Source organism: Moschus berezovskii, chromosome 9 (genome assembly GCF_049115385.1).
Source record: "Moschus berezovskii isolate FMDL1 chromosome 9, NW_MosBer_1.0, whole genome shotgun sequence".
Classification (NCBI taxonomy): Eukaryota; Metazoa; Chordata; class Mammalia; order Artiodactyla; family Moschidae; genus Moschus; species Moschus berezovskii.
This window is the reverse complement of record NC_142468.1, coordinates 38,767,112-38,786,596: the sequence shown is the minus strand read 5'-3', so window position 1 is coordinate 38,786,596 and position 19,485 is coordinate 38,767,112. Positions and strand designations below refer to the sequence as shown.

Genomic DNA, 19,485 nt, shown 5'->3' with positions numbered 1-19,485 from the left:
TGTTCAAGTTGGTTTTAGAAAAGGCAGAGGAACCAGAGATCAAATTACCAACATCTGCTGGATAATCGAAAAAGCAAGAGAGTTCTGGAAAAACATCTATTTCTGCTTTATTGACTATTCCAAAGCCTTTGACTGTGTGGATCACAAGAAACTGTGGAAAATTGTGAAAGAGATGGGAATACCAGACCACCTGACCTGCCTCTTGAGAAACCTATATGCAGGTCAGAGAGCAACAGTTAGAACTGGACATGGAACAACAGACTCGTTCCAAATAGGAAAAGGAGTACGTCAAGGCTGTATATTGTCACCCTACTTATTTAACTTATATGCAGAGTACATCATTAGAAACGCTGGGCTGGAAGAAGCACAAGCTGGAATCAAGATTGCTGGGAGAAATATCAATAACCTCAGATATGCAGATGACACCACCCTTAAGGCAGAAAGTGAAGAAGAACTCAAAAGCCTCTTGATGAAAGTGAAAGAGGAGAGTGAAAAAGTTGGCTTAAAGCTCAACATTCAGAAAACTAAGACCATGGCATCTGGTCCCATCACTTCATGGGAAATAGATGGGGAAACAGTGGAAACAGTGTCAGACTTTATTTTGGGGGGATCCAAAATCACTGCAGATGCTGATTGCAGCCATGAAATTAAAAGACGCTTACTTCTTGGAAGGAAAGTTATGACCAACCTAGACAGCATATTAAAAAGCAGAGACATTACTTTGCCAACAAAGGTCCGTCTAGTCAAGGCTATGGTTTTTCCCGTGGTCATGTATGGATGTGAGAGTTGGACTGTGAAGAAAGCTGATCGCCAAAGAATTGATGCTTTTGAACTGTGGCGTTGGAGAAGACTCTTGAGAGTCCCTTGGACTGCAAGGAGATCCAACCAGTCCATTCTAAGGGAGATCAGTCCTGGGTGTTCATTGGAAGGACTGATGCTAAAGCTGCCAATACTTTGGCCACCTCATGCGAAGAGTTGACTCACTGGAAAAGACTCTGATGCTAGGAAAGGTTGGGGGCAGGAGGAGAAGGGGACGACGGAGAATGAGATGGATGGATGGCATCACCGACTCAATGGACATGAGTTTTAGTGAACTCCGGGAGTTGGTGATGGACAGGGAGGCCTGGCGTGCTGTGATTCATGGGGTTGCAAAGAGTCAGACACGACTGAGCGACTGAACTGAACTGATCCATACCTTATATAACTTTCTCTGGTTTCCAGGAAATAAGGGGATATTCTATGGCTATAATAAGAGGTTTTTCTTTTTTTAATGTAAATCTTAAAACACCCTGGCCTTATTATATCCAGACATTCTCAATTCTTACCTCTACAAAATTAAAATGGTGTCTTTAATTAGGAACATGTGGATGTCCTCAGATCTCGGACAGAAATGGAACTGAGTAGTGTCCCTGGTAGCTCAGATGGTATATAATCTGCCCGCAATGCAGGAGACCAGGGTTCAATCCCTGGGTCAGGAAGATCCCGCAGAGAAGGGAATGGCAACCCACTCCAGTATTCTTGGCCGGAGAATTCCATGGACAGAGGAGCCTGATAGGCTAGAGTCTACGGCGTTGCAAAGAGTCAGACATGACTGAGGGACTAACACACAAACATACAGTGTCAATATCACTTGTGTAGACTTCCTGTCCCCTTCCATCCCTTTATTGAGGAGCAGCAACACATCTCTGGCCACACTAAGTACACTGAGAGAATTAGACCTTAGACGCAGCAGCATTTGATTGTAGGGAGAAGGCATTTTGTAAATTTTGAGAAATGTTAGCGATTTCCCAAAGCCTTTACTAGAAAGGTGACACCTTCATTGGAAAGGTGAAAGAATTTAATCCCAGGTCAAAAGCAAGTGAGTAGCAAACCTAAGACAGGAACCTAGGTTTACTGGCTCCTTTCTCCCAATTATCACATTCCTAGGCCTCCTTATTGTTAACAGTTGCTGAAATATTACCTCGCGTTCATATAGCTCTTAGTGATACATTAAACTCTGTTACAATCTCTCCATTTGGCCCAGTTGTGTGCTGGAGACAATAAATGCAATTGTTCTCCCTTTGAGGATAAGAAGATTGCAACTCAAGAAGACACATAGTAGTCTATGACAGAGTCAAGACCAGAACCCAGTTTTCCCAACTCCCTGTCCCTGGCTATTTCCACGAAGCTATCCTGCTTGTCTTACAGCCTTCTGTCCGTGAAGTGGAAAAGAAGCATGAGACACCAGAATTTAAAAGACAGCTCATTAAAAATAAACAATTACATTATTTTGTAGGTACAGACATGAAATACTCAAACCTGTCTGTCTCCTCTCCTTCTAGCAATTTAAACATTAAAGCGAGTTCTCCAGTTCTACACAAATCCACAGCAATTAAAACCTCGCGCTCATAGGGTGCTGCTTTCCTAACAAACGTACCCTTATCAAATTGAAACAAAAATTTAAATACATCAAACCGAAGGGAAAAGGAAAAAACTCTCTGTGGTCCTCCCTTGTTTCAGGCCCACTTTTATCTCTATTTTCCTGAGTTTCTCAAGCCAGGGGCACATGGCCAGACTATTGGAAAGGCACGTATTCCAAAGAACACCCAACTGGCTAGTGGGTGGACCGCGCAGCACCCCGGGAGAGGTTGACTGAGTTCCAGACCTAGTCCCCTCTACTCTCCATCCCGGTGTTGCTCTAAGCTCCCAAATCTTGAGGTGGTTTTGTCCACTACAAACTGGGGGGACTGGGTCAGCCTGTGCAACGAGATGAACTCAAACTTGAGGCTGTACTCATTCTTTGCATATCCATAAATGTGAATTTAAAACTATATATATATATCATTACATAGCCTCGTCAGAAGTAGCGTCCCCCTCTCCGTCGTTCTGGGGGCCCCGACAGGCCACTGCACAAGTCAGTGGGCGGACCAACACGCCAACAAAAGGTCGGGTCGAAGGCCTCGCCGACTCGCCCCCGCGCCCCGCGGTCCGCGCAGCGCCCAACTCTGGCGGCCCCGCCACCTGCTCCCGGCAGCCAATGGGGCGCACGGGGGGCGGCCCGGGCGGGGCGAGGCTACAAAAGGCCGCGCGCAGGCTACCCCGCCGCGGGCGCGCTCTCTGGAGGCTCGGGCGGAGGCGGCCGAGCTGCGGACACAGTCGCCGTGAGGACCAGGCGGGCGCGGGGCGATGCTGCGGGTGCGGTGTCTGCGCGGCGGGAGCCGCGGCGCCGAAGCGCTGCACTACATCGGGTCTCGGGTGCGTGCGCCGCCGCCTCGTCGGGCGGCCGCGTGCTCTCCCCCGCTCCTTCCCTCTGTCCCCCGCCAGCGTTGCCCGACCGTGTCCTTTGTGTGCTCCCTCGGAAGCTCCGCTTCAAGAGCCTCAGCCGCCTGCCGGGAGCTCGGCGGTGTCCCTGGGGAAGGGGCGTGCGTTGGGGCCACACCCGGTGGACACAGCAGTTGAGCGGGGGGCGCCGCCCTCCCCAACCGGATGGGGGTGGGGTGACAAGCAACACCTCTGAGTGAAAGGGTGGGCTCGGGGGTGGGGTGGGGGCTCTGTGCCCGGGGTGGGCAGAGAGCTGGGCAGGCGCGTAGAGCGGACGGACGGGAGAAGGGGCGGAGTGGGGCTCGGGGACAAGGGGAGCGAGCAGGCCCGTTCCAAGTGTAACATGGAGTCCTGAGACGCGAGAGGAGTCGGAGCGAGTTCGATATTTACCCAGATTTTTGTCTGGTCCTGCCCTCTGCTTCCCTGGTATGCAGGCACGCGCCTGCAGACTCTCCCTAGCTCTTGGGGCTGGAATAGTCGGGCAGTTTGGCTTTCCCCTGCAACTGGCTTCAGAACAGCTGTCACTCCCTCTTGTTTTGGTCTCCAACCTGGCTCCCCTCCTGTCTCCTTCCTAAGACTTTTAACAAAGATTTGGGGGCAGGGGGAGGGCGAGGTTTGTCCTGCGTTAAAGGGACTCCCCCTCCTCTAGAATTTATAGGCTCTACATTTTCAAAAGACTTTTATGAAGTTCTTAGATATCCTTTCCAGTCGTTTAAATTTGTACCTGGGTTAGTTAATCCTTATCTTGGCTAGGGTACTGTGGACCATCTGCAAAATGCAGCCCGTAGCACTTGGTCACTCTCATAATCGCAGTGCCAAAGAATGTGAAATGTATGTCAGTGAGGAGAAATTTATGGCTTGAAACTGATTATTCTAAAAGATAAAGTCTTTACAAATGCTTCTATATTTTCATTTGAGGAGGTGGGGGAAACTTTAATATTAGTAACCTTTGATCTGGAGGGGGAAGGAGGCTTCCTCCCCCAGCTGGACTTGGCAGGGAGGTTGCTTTCCGTGGCTTTCTGGGAAGAAGGGTGAGCCATCACCCACAGAAGTGCTTAAAGCTTGATTGCAGAAAACTATTCTGAAATATAAATTGGGGTGTATGGTCTTTAGGGACAAAATGTTCTGAGGAGTTTTAAAGGAGTTTTAAACTAACAAAATAGGTTTAAAAGTACATGCATAAATAAACAAGAAAGTACAATCTCCTGTAACCCCACTACCCACCTACAGGCTAACATCTTAGTTTATATTCTCTGCAAAGATTTTAAATGCCTGACTGTGTTAGCCTGGGTTTTCATCCCACCTCTGCTTCTCCCTCCCACAAGTACTTTACAGGACCACACAATAATCTCTTCTTTGTTCTTGGAAGCTTGGAAGAACTGTAACAGGATGGGTGCAGCGAACTTTCCAGAGCACCCAGGCAGCTACGGCTTCCTCCCGGAATTCCTGTGCAGCTGATGACAAGGCCACTGATCCTCTGCCCAAGGACTGCCCTGTCTCCTCTTTCAACGAATGGGACCCCTTAGAGGAAGTGATCGTGGGCAGAGCAGAAAATGCCTGTGTTCCACCGTTCACTGTGGAGGTGAAGGTAAAGCAAGGGTTTCCCATGTCTGCGTGGGTTCACTGTCTGCGGTCTCACTTCTGCCCCCAGTCCTCTGGAAATGCAATCTCTCTAGCTTACCCAGGACCACCCAGGTCCAGTGGATGATGTTACCTTACTTGGCATCTCTGCAGTATTTGACATCATTTAACAAGCATCACCCGACTCGATGGACATGAGTTTGAGTGAACTCGGGGAGTTGGTGATGGACAGGGAGGCCTGGCATGCTGTGATTCATGGGGTCGCAAAGAGTCGGACACGACTGAGCGACTGAACTGAACTGAACATCATTTACTCCAGGGATTACTCCCTCCCTTCAGGTTCCGTGAGACCTTTTCTGGGGTTGGGGGAGTGGATATTAGTTTTTCACCATTTCTCACGTCACCTTCTTTTACTATCACGTTGGGGTTGAACCGAATTTCACTTTAGCTGTTCTCACAGTTTCATTCCACGCCTTCACTCTGGTCCAGATCTATCTCCTGAATTCTGTCCATATGAACATGCTAAATTCCTTATTGGATGTTGCCACCAGACCTCAAACATGGCACATGTGAGTTCAGCTACCAGCCACTCAAAACTGGGGCCTTCTTCATTCCTTTCTTTCAGGTTTTAGTATTCCTGTTTATTCAGGTTAAACATCAAAGAATCATCTTTTATTTCTCCTTTAGTCACATCCATTCTCTAAGATCTAACAAGTCTCTTGTCTAAATGAACCTTAGCTCCATCTCTCTGCTACTGCCTTAGGTCAGGATCTCATTTGCTGCCTGAACTGTTGCTGCTACTGCTAAGTCACTTCAGTCGTGTCTGACTCTGTGTGACCCCATAGACGGAAGCCCACCAGGCTCCCCCGTCCCTGGGATTCTCCAGGCAAGAACACTGGAGTGGGTTGCCATTTCCTTCTCCAGGGAATCTTCCCAACCCAGGGATCGAACCCGGGTCTCCAGCATTGCAGGCAGATATCTGAGCCACCAGGGAAGTTAACTCCTAACTGGTCTCCCTTACTTGCTGTACTATCTAAACCACCTCCAGCTTCTGTCAGAGTGATTTTTTAAAACCAAAATTCAGTGTTGTTACCCATCTGCTTCTGTCAGTCCCCTATTTTGCCAGCCTCTCGCCTCTTAATAATTTCCCCCAGTTTTCAGCAGACTTTGTAAGATAAACTAGACTATTCACTGTTGCCCAAACAAGCCTTAGGCCTTTGCTCCCACATAGAACTCTCCCACGTACCTTCCTGCACTCCTTTTGTCTGCAGTTTAAACCTCCTCCTCTTCTTTCCTAGTTCCCATGGCACCTCCCACGAAGCCTTCCAAGATTTCCCTGGCAGCAAGTGATATCTTCCCTTTTAAAAACTCCTGGTGCTCTGTAATATTTTTATGACCGGAGCCTCAGTGGGCTGGTGTTGTAGCTGTATACGGCATAACAGTTCCATCCACATTGCAGGCACAGTCTAGGCTTCCATTAATAATAGGTTATGAATATATCTTCGGTACACTTAAATTCCTCCTGAATGTTAACATATTATTTGTAATGTGGGTTGAGGAATTAAACAGAAATCATCATCAGATATGTTGCCTATCTTGTATCAGGGCTCCAGAGTTATTAGCACAAAAGAACTTCCTTTCCATCTGGAGAGAGAGGATATTTATGATGTTTATGTTTAGCAACTGAGATTGTTACTCTGTATCTTATGGTAACTAACTGACAGGGCAGTTGAATTCAAGTGCCAGGAGAGGGAAGGGAAAAACAGTGGCCAAGGGCTGGACAATTAGGAAGTCTTCCTAAAGGAAGAAAATAATTCTTGAGTTAGACCTTGAAGAGAAGGCTTTTCTGATTGTTCTGAAACTACCTTTGGTTCTGATATGTGAAATTTGATGAACAGATTAATTTATGTACCATTCACATGTTTTAAAAAGGCATGATCTTTTTTAAAGTCTTTTCTTAGAAGGACTTCTCATCCCCTAACCATTTTAATTGTGCTGGTTGCCCAGTTGTGTCCAACTCTTTGCAACCCCATGGACTGTAGCCTGCCAGGCTCCTCTGTCCGTGGAATTCTCCAGGCAAGAATACTGAAGTGGACTGGGTGAAATTAAATTTCAAATTCAGGTGTAGTTTATCCTTCTATTTGTCTTTAGAATGATTGACTTTTATATCATGTGATCTTATGGAATTGGACTTTCTAAGACATTATTTTGAGTTCTTTGTTATTTGATTTATGGCCTTATATTTTGGAATTTCATGGGCTTTTTTTTGGAAGGTGTGCTAGGCTAAAGCCAGGAGACCAGGATTGAATTAGTTATTTGATAAAAACTTATTAGCTAATCTCAAGTAATCAGCTGTTTGACCTTACGATCTTGATTATACAAATTTCTGGGCCTCACTAAAATGAAGATATTAAATGGTTTGCTGTCCATCCAATGAGATTAAAAGGTAAAGGGTTAGATGTTAATTATTTTTAAAGGAAAAAACTACAACTCATTAGAGTTGTATGGATGCAATTTGCCAAGTCCATTGAGGATTTAATGATTGTAAATAATAGTAGCATTAGCAGTACTGATTTCATTCATTTCTCTGGTTATTTCTGCTTTATGCCACATATGAAACTAGGTATTGAGAAAGAAAAAATTAAATCTGAGACTAGAAGGCAACATCTTACCTTCTAGTTGGAGGACAATGACAGCTATATAAAGCAGTTTGGGACCAGTAAAATATAAAATAATGTAGTAAACTATAGGTAGTTATAGCATAAGGTATGCTGGACGGTATAAGTGCTAGAGAAATATTATGGGAATGAGGAACACAGTCATCAGGAAGCACAAGTTTTAAAAGCTATATGGCTTTTTATTCTGCAAAACATAGTGAATACTTTAGATCAAGCAAAACATAGTGAATACTTTAGATCAAATATGTGTTTTTTGTTTTGCTTTCTTTTAATAATGCCCTTAATGAAAGGACTAAATTTTAAAAATATAAAGTCGATCAAGGTTAATATAATGTAAGTTTGCAGCTGGATAAATAATAAGTTTCTATTGAGATTTCCTAACCTTCCAGAGACAGTGTTTAAAATTTATTTGACAAATACCTTTGAAGGATTTCAGGCTCTGAATAACTATCCAGTTTCTAGGAATACAGTCACATCTCTGCATAGATTATTAAAAAATCACATACTAAGCATTTAGTATAGTGGTTTTCTTTTTTTTTTAAATCTTGCAGACACTTGGTAAATGATTGCTAACTCATTTATCAGGGTTCTAAAGGAAGTGTAAATAATTTCCAACTATCTCTTGGGAAATGTAGTCTGGTCTGATCATTCAGACTTTGTCCAACCTTTAGCCAGAGTTTGAGCTACACAAGAGAATTCACACTTGTTCAAATAACTTTTTTTCTCCCAGGAAAGTTTACTTTATATTTATCAAGCAAGCTCCACTCTGCACAAATAGTCACATGGACTACTCTGGAATGTGTCCAGTGAGACAACACGGCTGCGCCTCTGCTGTTACCCAGTGTAAAACTTTCAAAGGCTTCTTGTCCCCTGGTGGACTGTAAGAGATGTGCCTGGCATGAGAAGGAGGAAGCAGTGAATGGATGAGTAGTACCAGGATGTGTCTGAGAGGAAAATAAAGAGCCATTGTTATCCTCTCCTCTGCTTGCCACTGCAGGTCTTCCTAGGAGTAGTAGAAAACAGTAGAGTGCTCTTAATTTGTTTTTTTCTTTTAAGAGTGGATTGATCTTAAAAAGTACTCACATTTAAAATTTTGGTAACATTGTTTATGGGCCAGAAATTGAGCTTATTGTTTGCCTATAGATCTTCAAAATGAAAGCAACTATAAGTGATCCTTTAGACAGGGCTTGGCAAGCTTTTCCTGTACAGGGCTAGATAATTGTTTCATGCTTTGTAGACCGTAGGTCTCTGTCATAGCTGCACCACTCTCAACTCTGCCACTGTGGTGCAAACCCACCACAGACAACGTGTAAATGAATATGTGTGTGTGTCTGTGTTCCATAAAACTTTATCGACAAAAAACAGGCAGCAGTCCAGGTTTGGCCCATGGACTTTAGTTTGCCAGCTCCTGTTTTACAGCTTCACTGGCTTCTCCCTGTTTGGTGAAGACCTGTTTTTCAGATTTTTAGCCCATCTCCAGTAGACTCAGCTCCAGACTAATTGATGTGAACCTAGATGTTGAACTGACAAGAGGCAGGTCTGCTTCCATATGTTTGATATTTATCAGGCTGAGATGAAAGTGGAAGTAGAAACATAAAATCTGGAAAAGATATGGTCTTTGACATTAAAGAGCTAGACATCTAGACAGTCTTATCTCATTACCCAATTTCCCCTTCTTTATGGCACTTAACCACTCTGACATTGTCTGATTGGTGATGGAAACCTTACAGGACATGATTAGGACTCGTAGTTGTCTGCTTAATCAGTAATACAAAGAAACATTTTAAAAACACCAGCTTACGTTTTTTTAAAAACTTAAGACATACAAATGTACATTGCTTTGCCAATCTTTTGATGAAGGTCCAAGGCTTTTTCTTAGCATTTGGATCTTCTGATTGGAATTCTGCTTTTTCTGTCTTGATAAATTATATCCATATGCATCCCCTACATTCCCCAACATATTTCTTTAATTTGACTGAGAACTTGGCACAGGCAAAACAATCTGAGCGCAAAGGCCTTCAGAGTTTTATACTTTTGAAAACCAGCATTTTACAGTTGTTGTTACCTACCCTAATTCAATAGTAATTTTTGGCAATTGCTTGAGCATTTTTAAAACATTCAGCTTCTTTTCCATTCAGTTGTCTTTTAATATGCATATATAGCCCTTGGATACTTCCTAAATATTAAGCTTTTTTTTTTTTATCAGCTACCTAAAAATTTGTGAATTTGCTTATCATCATTTCTTTTTATGATGAAAGACCTGAAGCAATAGGAGAGCTTGGATGGATTGGGGAGAGAAGAGCTGTGGTGGGGAGAGACATGTTGGCGGGGAAGGATAGGAAACACTAAAAGCAGACTTGTATCGCTACACAATTTTACCAAGTGGTGATTCTGTTGAATGAGAAATAATCATGAATGGATTTTTAAGAGAAACAAAGCATATTTGAGAGCATGTCCCTAACCTTTAAGGGAGCAGTGTTCTATTTTTCTACAAAGTGTCCCGAAGTGCTGTTTTTTAGACAAAATTCTGGGATGCATGGACAGCCCACGGTTTTATCTTCTGTAAGTGTGCTTTTATTCTCTTTATCTATTCTGTTTGTTCTCTTACTTGACTTCATTGCAACTGTCCATTGGGAGCACCATGTCCTATTTTGTTTACACAGCACGTGAACACTGGCTCAAGAGCATTCCAAGCCCATGTGAGGGCAGACATGCTGTGCGTGGTAAGGCATGAGATCTCAGGCAGAAGGAAGAAAAGCTCTCAAAACATCAAGAGAATTTAGAGATCTTCATTCAACAAATATTGATTATATCCCCAGAGAGTAAATCAAGTGTGCTTGTTTCTGGGGATGAACACTAGACTGGATGTAGTCTCAGTCTTAGTTCTTTTAAGTTATACAAATTATTATTCACAACCTGTGAACCTATTTTGAGTTGTATTTTTTTCCTGTTAAGTTTCATTTACTTTCTTCTGGTTCTAGGCCAACACATATGAAAAGTACTGGCCTTTTTACCAAAAGTATGGGGGCAATTATTTTCCCAAAGATCATTTGCAAAAGGCTGTTGCTGAAATTGAAGAAATGTGCAATATTTTAAAAATGGAAGGAGTGACAGTGAGGAGGCCTGACCCCATTGACTGGTCACTGAAGTATAAAACTCCTGATTTTGAGTCTACGGGTAAGTCATGTTGAATATTTAAACTGCTAGTGTTTAAAGTTTTTCATTTTTCTCAATGTGTAACGGGAATGCTCTGGTTATTTCGCAGAGATTCCTTTGTTTTAATAATCTTTCGAAATTTTAAAGATTATTTAGGGACAGTTTAATTCTTTTTGGTAAAACTGAGATGTACACATTCTCAACTCCATTGTAAATCTAGAGTCTCCTTAAAAGAAGCAGAAGTTTTTTCTAAATCTCCTGAGCATTTCCCTTCATAAGAACAGTGGATTCCATTTAATTTTCCTCAAGAACAGAAATTAAAAGGGGAACAGAACATGGTGGGAATACATTCACTACAAAGTAGGGATCCCCGCACACCGCTAGTTTACTGCTTACCACTGCATGTACATCAACAGCAGGAGACCAATCCTAGAAGTGCCTTGAGTGCAAAAAAAAAAAAAAAATCATGAGCAAAGAACATGAAAAACATGTGAATGAGTTTAAAAATAAAATGTAAAAATTTGTTTAAAGTGGGGGGACAGAAACATTCCCATCTTATTTTTAACTGACATTCTTGCAAGATTGTTCCTGTGTCTGAGTTCAGTGTGTTCTAATTTACAGTTGTAAAAGTGATCCTTGGCCCAGTTTTCATCTTGTAGTACTGATATTCCCTGAAAAACACTGTTAGGAGTTACAAAAGGTGAAAACTTGGTGGTTCGATATCTCTTCAAACAAGAGGTGCTTTGTTTGTTTGGTTCTCTTTTTCCTTTTTTTCTTCCTTTTTTCTTCTTTTGGCTTCATCATCCCCATACAGAATTCATGTTAACATTATCTAGCATGTATCATTTAATATTTTTTCATATGCATGTAATTATATATATTATACACATGTAAGTTTTCTGTAATTTTTATTTATTTTTTTTTACCAAAGAAAGAGATCATATTATATAGACTCTTCTGTCTTGAAAGTCAGCGTCACTGAGGTTGCTCTGGAATTTTCTGACTTAACAGGTTTATATGGTGCGATGCCTCGAGACATCCTGATAGTTGTGGGAAATGAGATTATCGAGGCTCCCATGGCCTGGCGCTCTCGCTTCTTTGAGTACCGTGCATACAGAGCAATTATCAAAGACTACTTCCGCCGTGGGGCCAAGTGGACAACGGCTCCTAAGCCCACAATGGCTGATGAGCTTTATGACCAAGTAAGTCCTCAATTGTAGGAAAGCTTATTAGTAACTTTTCTAAATAATCCACGGAGACTGAGAGATTCTTTGTTACCTTGTACTTATTATGTATTTCAGAAACTGAGATCACCTACTTTTCAATAAATGATTGTCTTATGATGAAAATAAGAGTAAATGACATTGTGATAATAGCTAACACTTATTGTTGTTTACCATGTGCCAGATCTTGAGCTAAGCACTTTATTTACCTTTTCAGTCCTGTTTATTTTTCACAACCCTATGAGGGAATAGCTTCATTCCATTACAGGGAAGAATACTTGCCTAAAGGCATGTACCTATTCACTGGTGGAGACAGAAGAGTCACTAGGCTGAACTTCAGCCTCTTCTAGAAAAAGAATTTGGTCTGTAGGCCATATTTACAGTAAAGGGAAGCATATATGTCCCTTATTAGATCACTTACTATTTGATCACTTACGCAAAGAATCAAAAGTCAAAATTTCTTTAAACCCTCTATGAGTTTAAAGACAGAAGTAAGTGGGACTTGCCTGGTTGTCCAGTGGTTAAGACTTCTTGCCTCCAATTCAGGGGGTGCAGGTTCATTCCCTAGTCAGAGAACTAAGATCCCACATGCTGCATGGAGTAGCCAAAAAAGTAAAAAAAAACAAAGACAGAAGAAAGTAATGAATGTGTTACCCAATATACACACCCAGTCAGATTTAGTTGGGGATGCATGGCAATTCATTTTATGGTAAGAGTTAGGCTCAGGGCCAAATTCATTTTCTAAAAGAACAGAATGGCTTCATCCTGTTGATTTTCAATACTGTGGATAGCTTCATAAGTCAATGTATAGGTTATGGAATATTTTCATCTGTATTCCTCTGTATCACTTGCTTCCAAGTATTGAATATCAGAAACTTGTCTCGACTAGTTTTTAAATTTCTTTGTTGTTGGTTTTGTTTATTTTGGTTTGCTTGGCATAGGCCTACATCTTCCCAGGCATGTTTTAGTCTAGAACAGGGTAGTAATATTGGGGGAAATGATGACACTGAACTAATTTCTTAATGATAAAGGCCCTATGAATCATTTCCTCATGAACCAATGCATTGTGTGTGTTCGTTCTTATTCCAATTAGGATTACCCCATCCATTCTGTAGAAGACAGACACAAATTGGCTGCTCAGGGAAAGTTCGTGACAACTGAGTTTGAGCCATGCTTTGATGCTGCTGATTTCATTCGAGCTGGAAGAGATATCTTCGTACAACGAAGCCAGGTTGACAAAGGCTGCCTTGGAAATTTCTCACTTTACTATTATATTTTAAATTTTCAAATTAAAATATTTTCACCCTGTTTTTACTTAACTAAACACAGAACCAAGTTTTTACAGGCTTATGTCTCTCTCTCTATTTTCAGGTTACAAATTACATGGGCATTGAATGGATGCGTAAGCATCTCGCTCCAGACTACAGGGTGCACATTATTTCCTTTAAAGACCCCAATCCCATGCACATTGACGCCACCTTCAATATCATTGGGCCTGGTCTTGTGCTTTCCAACCCTGACCGACCGTGTCACCAGGTAGGGGAGTTCTTAGGAAAACGAATAGAGTCTGGAACTTGAATAGAGTTCTGGAAAACGAATAGAGTCTGGCAACTGAAGGAATTGCCACTTTTATTTTAAGCACTTCCATGATTCCTAATGGTTCTAAATGACAGAGGCAGCAATGCTCAATATTATTATGATCAAATACTGGATTGCTTATGTTACATTTACTACAGGATGTCCAGCACAGAAATATACATTTGTAATTGTGATAATTAGCCTTTTAACTTTGGCTGCATGCTGCTGTCAGAGCCTCAGTTTTGTGCATTTGTGTGTGTTTTATTGAACAGAGTAGTATTAACTCATAACTTGCAGGTGAGGTTCTTCAGCAGCTGAATTGCAAACAAGATGATCTCTGTATGTCTGGGGTCACACCACTGGGTAGTGGGTGTCTTCTTCCCTCTCCAGTGGGGACCCTTTCAGCCCCCCACCTCCACCCTGGAGGGAGGAATAGAGCCGCTGCTCCTGCAGCCTCCTTCCTCTGCCCACTACCCTCTACTTCCAATTGGGCAGTGAGTGATTTTGTGTTATTTCTGAGTTGCAGTACACCATTGTGAAATTAACTATTTTACCGTATCACTGTTCATTTCCATTCCATATGTTTAGACCCAATGACAACAATTACCTATTCATTTAATTTTATATAAATGATACATATTAAATATTTAAGACATAATTTATTGACATACTAAGTGGGTACGTGAACATAGGGATGGTTGGGTTGTAATAGGTCACTAAGGACAGTTATGGTTCTTTGGGAGTACATTCCTAACATCTGTTTTTATACCATGATCACAGATGCAAGGTGACAGGCTGTGAAGTGGATGGACTATGGGTTTGACATAGTCATATTTTGTGTTCTTATAAATAGGAAATATTTTCATTTTCTTTAATGAGAATTTCTCAAAGAAAGTGTCTTTGGTTTTTTCAAATCTCTGAAACCTGTGAAAAGAGCAAGAATATTTTTTAAAGCTTTTAACTTTTCTCTTACTTTTTTAACTTTAATCTGGCAATCTGAGGATTTTGTGTACATTTTAACTAAGATTCAGATAAAATCATCCAAATGTTTTTAATTTTTTAATTTTGGCATTTGAGAAGACAGAGTCTCAAAAAGAACTGTTAATCATAAGGTCTACCGGAGGCCAAGAATAAGAATAGTATCTATTAAAGATTTAAGTCTCTTTGGGTTTGGGGGGTTTTTTTGGTCTTGCAGATTGATCTTTTCAAGAAAGCAGGATGGACCATAGTAACTCCTCCAATACCAGTCATCCCAGATGGTATGTTTACTTTTGTATACTCATAGCCTACTATGATTACTTCAGTGGCCAAGAATCTTCCACCTATAGACAGCAGCCCACATATTAGCAATTTAGAATGTTTTCCCAGTAAGGAATAAATTGGTGCTTGGGGCTACAGGTACTAGAACAAGGCTAGATTTATGTTCACAGCCTCTCCTTCCATAGAAAATGAAAGTGAAAATACAGGAAAAATCAGTATAAAACAACATCACGGAAAGCAAGAAACAACTTTTTAAAGACAGCAAGGTGAAATCCAAATGTGTGTTGATCCATAACTTTTACAGATAGCCTTTGGATTAAAATAAAACTTCACAGGGAAACTGAAATACTGGAAGAATTGAGCTGTCACTTGAATATTCTTCACTTTTGAATCTTCTTTGCTTTAACCAAGAATGGCAGCAGACATGATTTAACAGTTGTCACTATTTTTAGATCACCCACTCTGGATGTCCTCCAAATGGCTTTCCATGAATGTCTTAATGCTAGATGAAAAGCGTGTTATGGTGGATGCCAACGAGGTCCCAATTCAAAAGATGTTTGAAAAGCTGGGTATGTACAATAAATGAAACACATTGCCATATTTGAAAATATTAAATGATAGGAAGTGACATGATAGGTCTGATGTGTGACTTAGTGAATTAAGTTTCTATTCTTTTTAGAAGTACCACATTATTATTTCATAGATAGACTGTATATTTGTTTCCAACAGTCACAACCTCAAAAGGTTGGAGATGCATACCAGGCTCCTTAGATACCCCTTGGCAATAAGTGTATCAATCTTCTATGACTTATCTAACCTCCTGGTACCCAAGGGTGGAGAATTACCCCTTTGCAGATGAGCACATAGATGGTTTGTCTCTTTCCCAAGTAAGAAATTGTTGAACTTTGCTGGTAGCTCAGTGGTAAAGAATCCTCCTGCCAGTGCAGGAGACACGGGTTCGATCCCTGATCCAGAAAGAGCCCACTTGCCACAGAGCAACTAAGCCTGTGCAGTACAACTACTGAGCCTGTGCTCTAGAGCCCGGGAGCTGCAACTACTGAAGCCAGCACACTCTAGGGCCCATGCTCTGCAACAGGAGAAAACCCTCCAGTGAGAAGCCTGAGCATCGCAACTAGAGAGTAACCCCCATTCACTACAACTAGAGAAAAGCCCTCATAGCTACGAAGACCCAGGACAGCCAAAAAAATTATTTTAAAAAAGAAATTGTTGGGATTCTTTAAAAGTAATTTAATTGTCATTACATATTTTAAAGGACATATAAGGATACAAATACAGAAGTAACTTAGATAAGCAGTGTGAACAAATGAAATAAAGAGTGTCAGTAAATCATTTCAGCTTTGAACTAAAAAAGCAGGACTAGTTATTACTTGGGTGGGAGTTTGGTTTTCCTGGTATTCAAAATTTTGACCAGTTATTCTATACTGAGAAAGTGTTGAAAGAAAGAATTTTCATATGGCTGTTTTAGGGTGCAGAAGTGTGTGTGTTTCTCATTCTGTATCATTCTATTTGACATATCACATATTTCACATTAACACATATTTCAGTGTTAAATAAAGCCAGGCAGTATACTTGTTGAAATCAAGTCATGTTTTATGTGTTATATTTCAGGTGTGCTACTCAGAAGAGATTGTTTGCCTCTTTGAAACATCTCTCTTTAAAGAAGTGTCAGTCAAAAAGGATTAGCCTGTTGGTTTTAGATTGAACCCAACCTAATTATTTCACCCCTAATGCTATGCCACTTTTCCCCTCTGGCTTTTAATTGCTTGGGTTAAGTTTCCTTATCCATTAAGATTTTATCGTTTCTCAACTTAAAATATTATAAAGTACCAAATATTTGATTTATAACTTTAAAAAATTTTTATTATTTATTTGACATGCTGGGTTTTTGTTGCTACACGGGCTTCTTTCTAGTTGCAGTGAGCAGGGGCTATTCTCCAGTTGCAGTGCACTGGCTTCTCATTGTGGTGGCTTGTCTTGTTGCAGAGCACGGGCTCTAGGGCACACAGGCTTCAGTAGTTGCAGCTCCTGGGCTCTAGAGCACAGGTTCAATAGTGGCCCAGAGGCTTAATTGCTTCACGGCAAGTGGGATCTTCCCAGACCAGGGATCAAACCTGTATCTCCTGCATTAGCAGGCCGATTCATTACCACTGAGCCATCAGGGAAGCCATATAGTTTTATTTTTAATAAAATCTTTTTGAACATAGGAAACTTGTTAAAGCAAATTGAATTCTCTCCAGTTTAGGGCTAATACGACTATAACCATCTGACTAAGATAGGTATGTCATTCTATCAGGAAACATATGCTTGTGGTTAAAAGCCCACTCCTTAACTCATGTTAAAACCCTATTTTTATTCTTCAAAGTCCTGCTCAGTCTCACTTTCTCAAGAAAGGCTTTCCAGATGACTCATGCTGCCTTTCTGACTATACCAATGGACCCTTTTTAGCAACTCTATAGCTTAGCTTCCCTCTCAAAATAATGGGTTCCTGGAGAGAGAGGAGAATAGATTTTCTTTTTAAAATCCAATTATGCCAAACACAAGAGATTCTTCCTAAGTGTCATTGGTTGCTTGCAACATGTACATCATCACCATGTTAATACAGATGGTGCTGGATTAAACTAATTGGCTGAAATGCTTTGGCACCTGTATGGCCATACCACACAGACGCTCTGTTCCACTATTTCCTTGAGGTGGCCTGGTTGAGCTAATTGTGTCAGATAAATTCTGCTTATGTGTGAGTAGGTAAAGTCAACTTTTCAAGGTGACTAAATTTTCCTTTTTTCTTAAATTGACATGGTAAACATAGAAACAGTCTGACCCAGTAGTTAAAGCATAATTCTAAAAGGACTTAACATTTTACTACTTGGATTGTTTTTGAACATTTGTCAGCTGTGTCTGCTTATGAAACCTGTTGACTTGTGAATAGTCAATAGAAGAAAATAGACTTCAGAGTCTCTGCTGACTTTCTGGTGAAGGTTTTATATTAGCAGTGGAATAGAGTAGATGAAATATAATTGGTGAAAATAAAAATCGAAAGACTATCCTAGGTTGGGGTAGATTTAAGGGTTAGAACAGCAGGATTCCTATCCATTTTTAGGCTCACTTCTATAGGAGAATCTTCACATGAGTCCCATCTAACTGGCCACGTCTCTCTCTTTCCATGCAGGTATCAGTACCATTAAGGTTAACATTCGTAATGCCAATTCCCTGGGAGGAGGCTTCCACTGCTGGACCTGCGATGTCCGTCGCCGGGGCACCCTACAGTCCTACTTTGACTGAAAGTAGGGCCTGCTAGGGCTTGGGGCTTTGCCTCAGATAAACCTAGGAAGCTTAGGGACAAGGTTCATTCTCCTGCTTTAAAAAGTGCATCAACTGTAGTGCTTTAAACAATCATATTTTTAACAGGGGTTTTAAGCCTGGGTTCTTTTTATTACTTTTCTCTGATAAAAGGAAAATAACTTGAGTTAGGTCTTACTCTCTACTCCTAAATTTTTTTACTGTTTGGCTTCAAGCATAAAAATTTGGTGAATGTCTACCAAAACAAAAATTAGTCATTTGAGTAACGTGGCCACTAATACATTTAACCGTCTACCTCCATTTTTAATTTTCTTTCCATAAGGCAGCTTGAAATGTTGGTTCTAATCTTCACTTTTATTTTTCCTTTTTGCTAAACTTGTGAATGTATCACTTCTTTTTTCTAAATGACTCAGAATGTATACAGATCTTAAGTAGAACCAGATAATTGTCTCTTTTTCTAATAAGGAATTCTGCTCATTTTTAATTTTTCATTTTAAAAAATAACCTAGACTATGAAAACATTTAAGTGAATTTTCCGTGAATATTTTTAATCTTCTCATCTCAACATTGGTGATATTTGCTACTAAAAACCTTTTCATACAACTTACCTCATTTCAAATGATTTATTCTCATCTCTTTTTTTCTTCTCTGTTCAAAATTTTACAGAAATATTTAGTGCAATAGGATATAACTATAAGTTACAACTCCTAAATTTTCATGTTCAGTATCTAATGGATACTTTGGTAATCTAAGATTTGTTTACAGATGTGCACATTATTTAAAGCACAGACTTTAAAAGCATTAAAAAAAAAAAACTAATGGAGGTAAAACCTACATGTCATGTGAAATAATTTTAATGTTGGATACTGTACATGTATTTTTATTCTAATAAACTTTTGTGTTACAGAATGGATTTTATCAGTCTAATTATTTTAAGCATAACTAAGTTATGGGAATTAGCTCTTGGAATAGAATTCTAATGCATTGGATAAATCGATACATTCATCCCCAGTAGATAAAAATTTAAACCTAACACTTGTATTCAGAAATGTTTAGCAGTCAGATTTCATTTATTGATTAATCCAATCATTCAACAATATCTGAATGTCTTCTGAATATAAGGGACTAGGCCCCAGAAGAGGATAAAGTCTCCATTCTCAAGATGCTCAATACTTTGACCTATGAAAAATCTGTGGAGGTGGGGGCAGGGGGAAGTATACTTTGAAAGGACTTCCATCATGCCCTCGATTCCTGGTGTCTTTTCCCACACACCACAGAAATACCTGCCCATTCTACACTTGGACTGAATCCTGCTTTAGAAACCTTACAATCTTATGGATTGGTGCACATTTAGGGTATATATTCCCAGGTCTAAATACAACTCAGCAATT

General features: G+C 40.6%; 1 protein-coding gene across 1 annotated transcript; it reads left to right on the top strand.

Moving 5' to 3' along the window:
- The first annotated feature begins 3,070 nt into the window (after window positions 1-3,070).
- GATM (glycine amidinotransferase) lies at window positions 3,071-18,992 on the top strand. Its single transcript, XM_055436572.2, has 9 exons — window positions 3,071-3,234; window positions 4,670-4,888; window positions 10,541-10,736; window positions 11,727-11,917; window positions 13,032-13,169; window positions 13,310-13,474; window positions 14,712-14,775; window positions 15,229-15,345; window positions 17,964-18,992. The coding sequence occupies exons 1-9, from the start codon at window positions 3,166-3,168 to the stop codon at window positions 18,074-18,076; spliced, it is 1,272 nt and encodes a 423-aa protein (XP_055292547.1). The 5' UTR covers window positions 3,071-3,165; the 3' UTR covers window positions 18,077-18,992.
- Window positions 18,993-19,485: the final 493 nt, after the last annotated feature.